The 15639-nt window shown below is 39.9% G+C and overlaps 1 protein-coding gene across 1 annotated transcript in view; it reads left to right on the top strand.

Annotated features, from left to right (window-relative positions):
• Arp3 (Actin-related protein 3) overlaps positions 1–15639 on the top strand; it is a 197927-nt gene that overhangs the window by 147506 nt on the left and 34782 nt on the right. Inside the window, exons 7-8 of the mRNA XM_076199005.1 lie at positions 5443–5661; positions 14201–14284. Coding sequence (XP_076055120.1) covers positions 5443–5661; positions 14201–14284 — 303 coding nt within the window. The remainder of the gene's footprint in view (positions 1–5442; positions 5662–14200; positions 14285–15639) is intronic.

Raw genomic sequence — 15639 nt, 5'->3', positions numbered from 1 at the left:
TGGAAAAGGCTTATGACAGGGTAGACAGGAAGGCACTGTGGGAGGTACTGCAGATATATGGGATAGGAGGAAAGCTGTTAAAGAGCAGTCAAGAGTTTTTACGAGAGTAGTAGAGCTTGTGTTAGGATTAGAAATGGAGAGAGTGAATGGTTTGAGGTAAAGGTAGGACTTCATCAGGGATGTGTTATGTCACCCTGGCTGTCCAATCTTTACATGGATGGGGTGGTGCGAGAGGTGAATGCAAGGGTAGTGGGTCAGGGGTTGGAGATGATTAAAGAAAATGGAGAAAAGTGGGAGGTGAGCCAGTTGTTGTTTGGGGACAACACTGCGCTTGTGGCAGGATCAGAGGAGGGATTGAGGAAGTTAGTGACAGAGTTTGAGAAGGTGTGTGAAAGAAGGAACTGAAGATAAATGTGGGCAAAAGTAAGGTGATGAGATGTACAAGGGGAGAGAGTGACAGCAGGCTGGAAGTACATAAGAACATAAGAATAAAGGAGACTGCAAGAGACCATAAGGGCTACACTAGGCAGCTCTGTAACCATCACCACCTGTCAGCCCCGTCCATAAGTTGTCTAATCGTTTTTTTAAAACAACTGATAGTTTCAGCGCATACTACATGGTTACTAAGTTTAGGGGGGAAAAGCCTTTGGTATATGTATGTATGTAAAATAATTTTTTATAATTTATTATAATTTATTTTATATTTGATTTTGTTTTGTTACCATTTGTCTGTTTGATTTTCATTTATAATTAGTTATGTCAATTTATTATTATTTACTATTGTTTGTTTATTATCTAACTATACCTATGCATTTATTTATGTATTTGTTATTTACATTATTATAGTTTTTATTATTTTATTATTATGATTTTTTTTTTTCCATCCGACCTAGTTATGGACCAAAAGGTCTCCTGTCGGCATGCTCCTCCCTTGTAATCCTTTGTTGAAGACTTTTTGTAAGTCTAGGAAAGTACAATCACCCCATCCATCCCTTTCTTGTATTATATCTATTAGTCTCGAGTAAAAACAGATTAAATATGTGGTACATTATCTTCCCTGTTTGAATCCAAATTGTCTTGGGTTTATTATATTATTTTCTTCCAGATGTTTTACCCATCTATTCTTGATAATCTCACAAATTTTGGCTACAGTGCGACTGGTCTGAAATTAGTTGGTTATTGTTTCCTCCTTTATATATTGGTACAATGTTGGCATTTTTCCTTCTTTGAGTAAGCAACTTATTATGTTGTATATTTTGTCCATTAGTTCTTCTCTGCATTCTTTTAGTATCCAGTTGGAATTCCATCCAGGCCATGTGATTTCCAAAAGTCAAGGTTTGTTAATTACTTCATTATTTCTTTGTGTTAATATTATTTTGCTCATGGGGGGGAGATCACACTTCACATTCTTTGTCCAAATGCTGTACTTTTTCTCTAGTGAAAACAGACTTGAAGTGGTTGTTCATGACTTCGGCCATGTCTAGATTTTCTGTGTATTCTATATTTCCTTGGCATAGTTGCACCATTTCCTGTTTGTTTTTAAGTTTACCATTCACATATCTGTAGAATAATTTTGGTTGATCCTTACATTTTTCTATAATGTCTTTTTCATAGTTTCATTTTCCTCTCTATGCACTTTTACATATTCATTTTTATATATATATTATATATTTGCCGTTTTCCAGGTTTTTTATCTTTTCTCCATCTTTTCCAAGCTTTGGCTCTTTTGTCTTTTGCCTCAATGCATTTTCTATTGAACCAGCATTTAACGTACACCCTCTCTTGTTTCTGTCTTAGTACTACATATTCACTCCTTCATTATAGATTTCCATATAGATTGCTCATTTCTCCTCCACTTTTGTCTCTTTAATGTAAAATTTTTCCCAATTTGCATTTTGTAAGAATTTCTGTATTTTTCCTAAGTTCATTTTGTTGTACATCAATCTTCCTTTTCTGTACTTTTCATTTCTCTCCATATATATTTCTTCACACTTTTTGTTAAACCAGTTTTGTTTCTGCTTATTCCTTCCACTAGTCTTTGGTGCATGTTTGTTCACTCCTTATTTGCCAATGGCAAGAAAAAATTCCCATTTCATCTTTATTCCTGTGGTATTCATGAATTCCTCCCAGTTTGTTTCTTCAAAGAATTTTTTAAACCAAAGTAATCTGCTTTCCTAAAACTGAGTCTTCCCTGCCTATGTCATTCATTCCTTGGCTGTATTTCCTCATTTTCCAGCTGAAATTCAGTTGTTACTTGGTCATTTTTTACCATTGGGCAAAGTTAGTTCAATGAGCTGATGTCTAGCTCTTTGGTCAGTAACAGATCTAATCTTCAGGGAATGTCATCTCTTACCTGGGTCACCTTCTTTACCCATTGGGTCATTAGGTTCTCCCTAACTATACTTAACAGAGTATTTCCCCAGGAATCTGCTTTGTCACTTGCTTCCCATTCCTTCTGGTTGACCTCACTGCAATTAAAATCTTTAGTAAGGACTAGATTGCTTTGTTGAATAGTTTTCTTGAGGAAAAGAAATGTGTCCAATAACATTTCTTATATTCAGCTTCATTTCAAGCTCTTGTCTTGGGGCGGGGGGGTACATATGCCACCATGAAGTTTTTTATTTTTTCCTTTAGTTCCAATTTTTAGGTGGATTGCTTTAGCTTACCTTCTCTTAGATTAAATGCTCCTGCCTTTGTATCACGTCTAACCACAAATATTACCCTCCACCCAATTTATCTTCTCTGTCTTTTTCTCCAGGAGGTGTATCTATTGTTCCCCAACTGTATATCAACATGTTTTGGGAGTTTGATCTCCACTAGACACAAAATATCAGTAGATTATCCTTAAGTAGTCATTTATCTCCAACTTGGCCAATAGTAAACTGGCACTGCTCGAACCCATTGCCTCTACTCTCAACAATTTTGTACCACTGTCATCCACTCATGGACATCTATCCCAAAACTGCTGAAGTCCTTCACATTGTCAATCCATCTTGTGCATGGTTTTCCTGGTAATCTTTTTCCTACAATACCTACAACTCTTGGGTAGCCTTTCCTGATCCTTTTTAGCAATGTGGCCTATATACTGTAGTTGTCTGGCTTTTATGACATGATATTGGCGAGCCATTTTTTGGTATTGTGCATGTCTTTGTTGTATATTTTGTTAGTGAGATTATGATGGGGAATGGCATCAAAATCTTTACTGTCTAATGTTATGAGAAGTGTTCTGTGTGGGTGCTATATGAATTGATGCCATTGAAAACTTGTGTGAGATTTTTCAGAAGTGTGTTTGTGGAGTGTAGTGGTCTAGAAATGTGTTGTGATGAGTTGTAGCATGAGACATTCTATGACTTTGGAGGGGGTGCAGATAATGTTGGAACTGTTGGGAATTATGAAAAAGTTGCCATGCTTCCAGATGTCGGGTATAGTATTGTGTGAATAGCTGTTGTTGGTAAGTGCATGTATGCCATGTATGTAGTTGGTATATATTTCTCTTGTTTGTAGTTCTGTAGTGACCTTTATGGGTAAATGGTCTGAAGGGAGATCACAAAACAAGTGCTCCAAGAATAACCACAAAACTCCGCATCACCAAAACAGATCCTAACCCTTCAGAGAAATCCCTCTCACATCAACCAAGAACCACACTAACAGGTGTGTGTTCAGGCTACATCCAGCTTTAAAACAATACCAACACAGAATTAGCTTTGCCACATAAGCCCCAAATGTAATCAACACAAAAACACCAAACATTTCTTCCTACATTGCCCTAATATGGCCATACTCAGACAACACAATATTTCTTCCATGGGTGATGTGTGGTCTAATTGAGTGGCTGCTGTTTGTTACCCGAGAGCTGTGGTTCTCTTGTTGGAGAGACCTGGGATAAAGGATTGATTGCTTAACCCACCTTTTCCTTGGTCTACCCTTTCCTCTTACTCATAGCACTACTGATTAACCCCTTCCATACGGTGCCGCACACGTAGGCGTCATGGACTTAGATCTCGGTGGCAGCAGCCAATGCCAGCCGTACGACGTGTCATAATAATACTCGCATCATAAAATATAGTCACCGCTTATATCGATCGTTCTCTCTTCACCCGTGAATTTTGATAACCATAGAAAATGCGATTACAAAAGAATTAGAAAGAATGTCAATATGGAGGGGCGACTACAATAAATATAATCAAGACGCCGATATGGCAGCCTCGCGAATACACTCGCTCCCCATGACGCCTACGTGTGCGGCACCGTATGGAAGGGGTTAATGAATCTACAGAAAATAGAAGTGATCCCTGGTACTTGTATGCCCTACATTCAAGGCTTTTTTATATATTTTCCTAGTTGTATTTTGCGGGAAGGGGAGCTATGCTTGTGGTGTCCTGCCTTTGTATCTCGCAGTGTCTAGTTTGCTTTTAAACTCATGAATGGTTTTTGCGCATACTATTTCATTGTCCAGTTTGTTCCAAGTGTTCACTACTCTATGTGGAAAACTGTTTTTCTTCAGTTCTCCTCTGTAGCTATGTTTTTTTTATTTTCTTTCCATGTCCTCTTGTGTTTCTCTTGTCCCAGTTTAGTAAGTCCTTTCATGATTCTGTAGATGGTCAGTAGGTCACCTCTCTTCTTTGCTCCAGCGTCGGTAACTCCAGTTTAGCCAATCTCTCCTCATGTGATAGGTTTGCAAGTGCAGGTGCCATTTTTGTTGCTGCATGAGGGGGAGTGCCAAGATATGAGGGAGGGAGGAGGGTGGAAGATATGTATATATGTGTGTGTGTGTATATATACATATATATATATATATATATATATATATAATGATTTTTGGTTGTGTAGAGATGTTGAAATTTATTTTGATGCCTTTTGGTGGTTATTTCTTTGCATATGACTTAGAAATAATTTGCAGAAGTTCCACATTCATGAGGGTCTGTGTCCCCTAATCCCCATGAATATTGGGGGTTATGTGTACCTACTTCCACTACTTCATCCATTCTCCAGACATGACCATATCAATATAGGTTGGTTTTCTCTGCTAGTTCACCCAATCTCATCTGCACTCCCAATCTTTTCACAAATCTTATTGCTTCTATTTTGTCTTATTTCATAACTTGATACATTTCCAATTATCCACATACCCTTTCTCTCAAATTCATCAACCAGGCTAAACTCCCATACATAAGTGCTGGATTAAGTATTGTCTCATAAATCCTTTTCATATTCCATTGACATCTGTTTATTTCTTTATACTACTCAAGGTATCCTCTACCCTGTCTTACTGCCCCATTCAGACGTATCTCTTCCTTCAGTCTTCCACGTGTATGATATTTAAGTTGTGCAAATGTAATTAAAAACATCCCTTGTATAAATGCATGGGATTATCAATTTTCTACCACTTTTCTGTTTTAAAGAGGCTGTCTTCATCATACCTTTTGATTTATTCCTTTCCAGTTTGCAAACCCAGACTTCACAACGCCCATCAGCGAGGTAGTAGATAATGTAATCCAGAACTGCCCCATTGATGTGCGGAGGCCTCTGTATAAGAATATAGTTCTATCAGGAGGTTCCACTATGTTTAAGGACTTTGATCGCCGACTGCAAAGGGATGTCAAACGCATAGTAGATGCAAGACTTCGTATCACAGAACAACTAAGTGGAGGCCGTATTAAGGTAAGTATAGCTTGTTTTGTGTGTAAAGTTGGTCTGCCAGTCTATATTTGAAGGGCTTCTTCCTTATAAGGGAGGTAGCCAAGTCAAAGGCACACACCCATTCTATTCCCACCCATTCCACTCCCATCCACCACCCTTGTTACCTTCTCATCTTAGCCAATTGTGGATGAAGGGTCATCCTTGTCTCCTTCCCACTGCCTGGGTCAGAGGCAATGCATCAAGACACAGTACATCCACAGCAAGGCTGCTTCACTTTATTGAGCCCCACCACTCCATCCCCTTGTGTGGAAAATAGAGAAGACTGTGAGAAATCCCTTCGGACTGTGTCAAAGTATCATCCATATACAGCCTTTCTCTACTCACTCCTATACCCTGTCTTCTTCCTTCCTTGTTCATCAGTCATTTCCATCTTGTTCAAAGTCCCTTTCACCACATTCATCTATCTTTTCCTTGGTCATCCCCTCAAGTTTACTCCATCTATCTCAGCTTTCCACACCTCATTTGCTAATCTTTCTTCACTTATTTTTTCCATGTCCAAACCATCCAAATATTCTTTCATCAGCCCTATCTGCCCTCTCCTTTTCCACCCCAGCTCTCCTCATCTCCTCATTTCTCACTCTATCCAACCTTGTAACTCCTATCATTCTCAGACACTTCATCTCAAACATGTATAGATTTCTCTTTTCTGCTTCTCTCAAAATCCAAGTCTCCACCCGGTACAGTATCATTTGCACAATCACCCATTTATAAAATCTCTTTGTATTCATCCCCATGTGCCTATTTCTCATAAGAAAATTTAACCCCCCAAGATATTTACTTGCTTCTCTCAATCTACAATTTACCTCTACTCACACTCCCTTTGCTGCCAAATGTGACCTCAAATACCTAAACTAACCACTTCCTCCAGCCTCTATTCTTAAAGACTTACTTCCAGCTCACTGCCACCCACTCCTTTTGTACATTTCATCACCTTTTACCTACATTTACCTTCAACTTTCTCTTATTCCATGCCTTCCTAAACTCTTTCACTAACTGCCTTAAAACCCCCTCTGACCCTGGCACAAGTGCTGTGTCATTTGCAAACAATTGGCTAACCTCCAACATCTTTCCATTATCTCTAACCATGTCCAGTCCCCTGCCCATTACCCTCACATTTTCCTCATGTACCACCCCATCCATGTACACACTGAACAGCTGTGGCAACATGACACAGCCCTGGCACAGCCCTACTTTTACCTCAAATCACTCTCTCCATTTCTAATTCTAACACAGGCTCTACTACTATTTTAATAACTTGACTGCCCATAACTTTCCCCCATTCCCATATATCTGCAACACATCCCATAGTACCTTCCTGTCTATCCTGTCATAAGCCTTCTCCAAATCCATAAGGGCCCAAAAAAACATCCTTACCATTTGCCAAAGCCTTCTCACAAATCTGCCTTACCACAAAAATCTGATCCTCACATCTTCAGTCTTTTCTAAACCCACATTTCTCACCAATTACTCCCTCTGTTCCTTTCCTAATCCTGGCAATTAAAATCCTCCCATAATCTCTCCAAACTACACTCAATAAACTGATCCCTCTAAAACTACTACAATCCCATTTGTCCCCTTTTCCTTAGTAAAGCAAAACTGTACAGGCAATCTTCTAGTCCTCTGGCACTCTACCCTCCCCAAGACACAAATTAAACAACCTCACTATCCAGTCTACTATTACTGTACTTCCCTTCTTGAGACACTCCACATGACACCCATCCTACCCAGGTGCTTTACTTGCTCTCATCATTTTCAGAACTTCTTGTACCTCATCTTTCCACATATCTCTTCTATGTTCCTCTTTTATCAATGTAATTTTCTTAGCACCTCCTACTGCCACTATCAGTCCCCCCCTATCCTCCTCCACATTGAACAGCACCTCCACTTCCATTAATATGTGCCCATTGCACCTTTTATATTTTCTTCCAAAAATATTTTTATTAATTTAAACATTTTGACATTTTCCTACATTTTATATATTTTTTATGTACCTCTTATATGTTTCCCAAGTCCTGCTTGGCAACCAGTCATCTCACCACTCACTACCCTTCTTTCTATTCCCTCCCATGCTCCTTGTTCCACATACCATCACTGCACACTTTGTCACTTACTCCTTAAAACACCTCCATTCCTCTTCCACTACCACCTCTGCCATTCACCTCCTCCCACCACACTTCTCAGGTTCTCTTGATACTCCTGCTCCTTTTCCTTCTCATTTAAACAGTTTGCTCTAATCATCTCTACCTTCTGCCCTTTTCCTAATTCTCCACCTATCTCCACTCTCAACATACCATCCATCATCATCACCACCAAAACAAGATGCACCCCAGTTGGCCACAGACACACTTACACCAATTACAAGAGAGCTAACTGGGAAGCTTTTACTGACGAGACAGAACAACATTTTGAAACACTTAACAGTACACCAATCACAAACATAAACAATGCTGTGCACACTTTTAATACAATCATACAAAATGCAGACAAGAGATACATCCCTAGAGGCAACAGAAAATCACACAACCCCAAATTCACACCAAAAATCCAAGGCCTCATCAGACAACGTGACACACTTAAACACGATACCCCCACACCTATCACTCAAAACATAGCAGACCAAATACAAACACTAGACACTGTGATTGCCAATAAAATACATGAACAAAAAACACAAAATTGGCAAAACTTTATCAATACACTTGATCACAAAACAAATACTAGCAAATTGTACAAAACACTCAACAGCATTACACTATCCAACAGTAACACTACACGCTCTCACGCAGCAATAATCACAACAACAGATAATCTACCCTCAAACAGACAACAAGCAAACGCACTCATACGTCATTTTGCATAGACAAGTCATCTCACTTCTCACCCTGACGACCGACGCACCATTTGACGTAAGAAAGACTTTCCCACAGACTCAGACTATACACCCTTCATAGACAGTCAGACAAAACTCATAATACATAATCTCAAGCACTCATCTGCCTGTGGCCCTGATAACATAAGCAACATCCACCTAAAACACATTGGACCACAAGGTATACACGCACTCACAAACATTGCAAACTACAGCTATTCACACAACACTATACCCGACATCTGGAAGCATGGTGAAATAATCACCATTCCAAAACCGAACAAAGACCCAACAATCCCAACATCTCACCGCCCAATCACACTTCTCTGCACCCCCTCTAATGTCATTGAACGCCTAATACTTAAACTTGTCACACCACATATTCCCCTTGCTGACTCACAACACGGTTTTAGGCCACTACACTCCACAAACACTCTTCTGACAAACCTCACACAAAGAATTTTAGATGGCATCAATTCAGATAGGCCCCACCAAAGAACACTTCTTATAACATTAGACATTAGTAAAGCTTTTGATGCTATCCCCCGCCACAACCTAACGAATAAAATATATAACACAGACATGCACAATAACACCAAAAGATGGCTGGCCAATTATCTGGCAGGTAGGAATGCTTACGTGTCATATAATGGCCAATCATCGCACATCAGAAACATTAAGAACGGAGTACCACAGGGCTCAGTTCTATCCCCCACACTATTTAATCTATACATTAGGTAGGTCAAACACCACCAACCAGAGGCGCCACCGTTGATGACGAGCACAATAGCGCGTCATTTTATGCGCACGCCATTCAAATGGCCAAATTTACATACCGCGGGAAATTTAATTAATAAAAATGTGAGTGTATTTATTACGATCGTAGTAAATTTTAAACATTCACATCATCAGTTACATGTCGGTCAATAAAAACATAAGATAAACATGGCGGCCTGCATTCAGCAGTAAATCGAAAATTGGTATATGTTTCAACGTAAAAAAATGAGCTAACATATTTAGGGTTGTGGCAACTGACCATAATAAAGAAAAACTACTAGTATCGCGGATTATTCTAATACCAAAATAAAGGCAGCGTGTTACGGTAGAGCGGAGAAATCGGTGGTTTTAATTAGTTTTTTTTTCTATCGGGTCGGATTATCGGATAACAACATCAACATCCATCCCGCCATCGTATGGTGGTATGGATCAAACTTCACTCTATTAAGTTTCTTACTATTATGTTATTAGTGTAATAGACTTATAGTTGAATTATTTGAGCTATTTTCTTTAAAATGTGTGATTTTCATGTAATTTGATCAAAGAGAAGTTACGTTTTTATCCTCCGTAATATTACGGACCACAGCTACGATTCGTCATGCCCGCTATCTATGATCACTGGTGGTATGGATCAAACTACACTATTAAGTTTGTTACTATTGTGTTATTAGTGTAATAGCTTGCATATAGTTGAATTATATAATTATTCAAACTATTTTCTTTAAAATGTGTGATTTTCATGTAATTTGACGGTATTCGTAGCTGTGGTGGGTAATTTTGCAGAGGATAAAAACGTAATTCTATGATCAAGTTACATGGAAATCACACATCTTAAAGAAAATAGGTCAAATAATGCAACTATATGCTAAATTTTTATATAAAATTGTGCCTGTCAGTAAAAACCGTCATTGTTTACGTTCGATCGACGATTAGTCAGACCGCACGTTTCGGCCCGATTTCCGGGGACAAAATAGGCCCGATTTAATTCCATTCAAAATGCAATATCTCGAGAACTAGGACAGCTAGATGGATAATTCAAATTGCATTATACTCATAGCGACTTTTTGCATCCCATGAGAACTACTTCAGCTCAAATATCAGGAATTCCATTTTCATGTTGACCTAGCTATATACATGCATGACTTACCCACGCCAGACACCTCAGAAATACAAATATCTTCCTACGCAGACGATATAACAATCACATGCACACATCGTAACACAGACAAAGCTGCAGAAATAATCCAGCCATACCTTGACACATTCAACACATGGTTCATCACAAACAGACTCAAAATAGCTCCAACCAAATCTACAGCAACACTTCTCACCAACTGGACAATAGAACACAAATACATACCTCATCCCTACATCAACAACACTTTAATACCACACACAAACACACCGAAAATTCTTGGTGTAACATACGATACATCCATGTCTTTCAAACAACACATCACAAACATAAAAAACAAATGCACACCCAGACTTAACGCACTTAAGTCAATCACTGGAACAACATTTGGACAAAACAAAGAAACTAATATAACAATATACAAACAATGCATACGCTCAGTGTTGAATTATGCGAGTCCTGCATGGGCTCCTAATCTCAGTGAGACACACCACAACACCCTTCAAATCATACAAAACAAAGCCCTATAAACAATTACAGGCTGCACAAATACAACACCTACAGACCATTTACACCATGAAACAAAAGTCCTCAAAGTCAAGGACCATCTCGACATGAGAGGCACACAAACACTTGCCGCAGCCACCACAAACACATTACACCCGCTACACTACATAGCATAACACCCACACACACCAAGAAACATTAAAACAACACCCAAAGACCTTTATCACGCACAGATACTCTCTTCTCTTCCTCCACAACCACCAAATACCAGCCTCCGGAAACATATTCATAATCATATCACTCACTGCTCCATTAACACACTGAAAGACAACACACTGCTGCATGCCAGACCCCCTGATATCCACCCTTCTGAATCCTCTCTCCCACGAAAGGACAGAGTCCACTTGGCCAGACTGCGGTGCGGTCACCACCCAGCACTTCTAAGCTACCAGAAGAGGCTGGATGACTGCGTTGTGAACAGCTGCCCAGGATGTAACACTTCACCCCATACCATACAACACATAATGGAAGACTGCATTATACACAATCATGCACGCAAACAACACAACATACGCTCTACTGTATAAAGGATTTGTGGGAAAACCCAGTTTCGGCTATGGCATTCCTTGGGGAGACGGGACTGCTCGGACAGACAGTCTAGGGAACGACAACAACAACAACAACATACCATCCACCAAGAAAAATATCTGATATTCCCACACTCTCTCCCCTGAGAACGTGGACTTCCAGAACTCTTCCTACTCCTCTCCTGGATACCACTACATAGTCTGTTAATGTCTTTTCAACCCCCCTTCCATCCACCACCTCCCATGTGTACAGTGCTCGACAAGGAAGTACGAATGGTTAGCGAGAATGAGTGATGAGGAGAATGAATGAGTCATAAATCAATAAACAAAAGCTCACTTCGTACCTCTAATACTTTGATGGGTGGCCTTTATGTGCAATGATCTCACGAAGGCGGTTTGGAATGGAAGTGGCGTACTTGGCAAGATGTGCAGGGGTTATACTAGCCCAGGATTGGCGAATGGCTGCCTCGAGCTTGGGCACAGAGCTCGTATCTTTACCCTGCAGGTCTTGTTTAATGTGGTTCCACAGGTTTTCTATTGGGTTTATGTCAGGACTATTGCCTGGCCAGTCTGCTATGTAAGGTATATGACAGTCTTTAAGCCACTGAGTAACACTACGAGCAGTGTGGGCTGGGGCGTGATCTTGTTGAAAGATGTTAGCACCTGAGCTATTAAAAGAATCCTCCAGGTGGTCATTTGAGTTCATAATAAACATATTGGTTCACTTTTACATTTTTCGGTAGTACAACAAGGCTCCCAAGTCCTCTTCCACTAAAACTTCCCCATACCATGAGAGAATCAGGGTGTTTCACTGTTTGTTGAACGTACCGGGTGTCAAGAGGGTCAGTGTTTTCTGCAGACAGAGGTGCTTTCTAGCCTTAATATGGGCAAGAACAAGTATTTATCACAAGAGACAATAACCCAGATCATAGCTTTACATAAATCTGGTCACCAAACAAAGGAAATAATAAAGCAGATTGGGGTTGGCAAGACGTCTTTGTGCAAGTGGGTTGCCATTTTTAAGAAGGAAGGTGGCTGTGACACATCTGGTTACAAACCAAGAAAAAAGTACACCAAAAAGACATCCCCTCGTGCTACTAATGTTATCAAGAGACAGAGCATAATCCACATGTTACCACCAGAAAAATAAAAGAAAGTAACCCGGGACTCTTTGGGGAGGTTAGTGTGCGAACAGTTAGCCGCTGCATTCACGACCTTGGGTACAGAAGCCGCCGCCCAGTGAAGAAGCCTCGTCCCACTCTTAACCAGAGGCGCCGTAGGGTCGAGTTTTGCAAGAAATATTTTCAGTGGGATGATGACAAGTGGCTGGATATTCTCTGGACCAATGAGTCCACCTTTACTGTGACTGGCAATAGGGGTGGAAATGTGTATCAGCGTGCGGGTAGCGACCCACTTGACCCCCTGTACATTCAACAAACAGTGAAACACCCTGATTCTCTCATGGTATGGGGAAGTGTTAGTGAAAGGGGACTTGGGAGCCTTGTTGTACTACCGAAAAATGTAAAGTGAACCAATATGTTTATTATGAACTCTTAAATGACCACCTGGAGGATTCTTTTAACCACTTCACTCCAGACTTAAATCTCGCGGGCAGCAGCCAATGCCAGCCGTACGACGTGTCGTAATAATACTCGCATCATAAAATATAGTCACCGCTTATATCGATCGTTCTCTCTTTCACCCGCGAATTTTGAAAACCACAGAGAATTCAGGGCACATTTGGGAGAATGAAAAACACAGGGGCGACTACAATAAATATAATCATGACGCCGATATGGCAGCGTCGCGAATCCACTTGCTCCTCATGACGCCAACGTAGGCGGCACCGTATGGAAGGGGTTAATAGCTCAGGTGCTAACATCTTTCAACAAGATCACGCCCCAGCCCACACTGCTCGTAGTGTTACTCAGTGGCTTAAAGACTGTCATATACCTTACATAGCCGACTGGCCAGGCAATAGTCCTGACATAAACCCAATAGAAAACCTGTGGAACCACATTAAACAAGACCTGCAGGGTAAAGATACGAGCTCTGTGCCCAAGCTCGAGGCAGCCATTCGCCAATCCTGGGCTAGTATAACTCCTGCACATCTTGCCAAGTACGCCACTTCCATTCTAAACCGCCTTCGTGAGATCATTTTCATTGCACATAAAGGCCACCCATCAAAGTATTAGAGGTACGAAGTGAGCTTTTGTTTATTGATTTATGACTCATTCATTCTCCTCATCACTCATTCTCGCTAACCGTTCGTACTTCCTTGTCGAGCACTGTATATATCACTAAGTCACACATAAAATGTTCTTCTTTTTTATTATTATTTATTTTATTTACTTTTTTTAAATGGAAGTCAAAATGAGGGTGCATCTTTTGACACTGACAAATCTTACTTGCATCTTATACCTTATGGGTTGGGTTTGGATGTCCCAGTAGTACATAATCAAGTCCAATCAGAACATTTTAATTCCAGATCACATATTTTTGTATTTTATGTATTTTCAGATTTTCAGTATTCTTTACAAACTTTAGAGTAGACTTTTTTCTATTAATTTGTAACTGATGAACATCACCTTAATCAGATACTTTATACTTTTTTGTTTGTTGCAGCCAAAACCAATTGATGTGAATGTTATTGCACACAAAATGCAAAGGTATGCCGTATGGTTTGGTGGCTCCATGCTAGCTTCAACTGTAAGTTAATTTGTGCTTTGTGTTTTTGTACAATTGACTAATACCTCAATATGTCAACACATGTTCATAAAAGATTTATAAGTCCCCATTTAATGTATAAAAATTCTACAGGTATGCAAGTAATTTGTATTTACCTAATTGTGGTATAACAGAAAGAAGCAATGCTTGTTGAGTCCCATCTCCTATTTTCCAATTGATGAAACCTGCCCTCAGATTCATATATGGTTCCAACTTTGTTTATATCCTTAATTCCTAATTACCATATCTAGGTTTGAATTCATGTATTGTTTCAGCTTGGGCTATGTCACCTAAATTATCCCAAATAATTATGCATCTATATCAGCATTTCTCAACCTTTTACCCTTGTGTAACCTTTAAATGTATGAGAAATAATTTGATGCAGCCCGAGGGGATTTCTCCCCCATCTTCTCCTTTTATGCATGAGGGGACGGAGAGGGGGGGTCACCAAATTAATGAAGCGGCCTTGCTGTGGATGTGCTGTGTCTTGCAACACTGCTTCTGACCCAGGGCAGTGGACAGGATGCAGGGATGACCCGTCATCCAGGAGGTGCCAAGATGAGAGGGAGGGAGGAGGGTGGAGGGGAGTGGAATATGTAGGGGATGGAATGGGTGGGAGTGGTTTCTATGCCTTTTTCTTTTTGGCTATCTACCCTGTAAGGGAGAAAAAAGCCTTTGGTATATGTATGTAACCTTTAAAATAAATTGCATGTCTCAAGGAACCCCTGCAAAAAAATAATAATAATAATAATAATAATGATAATAATGTAATTCTTAGTGACCATAACCCCCTGAAATATATCATCAGTGGGAAAATCAATAAAAGATAGATTAGCCAGTTGGGCATTAGCACTCCAGGGATATGATTTAAGTATTCAACACAAACCAGGAAAACAAAATGTGGTAGCTGACACTTTGTTGCATACTGACAAAATGTTCAAGCCTTGCTTCACAGGCTTAAATATTTTTATCTGGGGAAGGGGGATGTGTCATGATGTTTCCTGATGTGTCACAATATGACACAAAGATATGCAAGTGTAATACAGTAGGTTATGTAAATTGTGTAAGGTAATGTTAGTCCACATATCCCTGTGTGAGTCATATAACATTATAACTGTCCTTACTAGCTATCTTATGGTGCCAGTACATAAGTTGATCCCCGTCTGGGGTATTGGCTGCTTGTTATTGTGGCAAAGTAGCATGCAGTTGATACTTTAGGGTCTATATGGGGCGCCCCTACGGACCAGAGCCACACATCATTTTGTCTGTGATAGAGGAAAACTCTTCATAGAGAAATGATGACACTTTTATACTATGACTGTCCCTCCGTTATGCTG

The sequence above is a fragment of the Oratosquilla oratoria genome, chromosome 15 (assembly GCF_046742065.1).
Source record: "Oratosquilla oratoria isolate Oo_2021 chromosome 15, ASM4674206v1, whole genome shotgun sequence".
NCBI classification, from domain to species: domain Eukaryota; kingdom Metazoa; phylum Arthropoda; class Malacostraca; order Stomatopoda; family Squillidae; genus Oratosquilla; species Oratosquilla oratoria.
The sequence above is the reverse complement of the archived record's forward strand: the minus strand, read 5'-3'. Positions and strand labels throughout refer to the sequence as shown.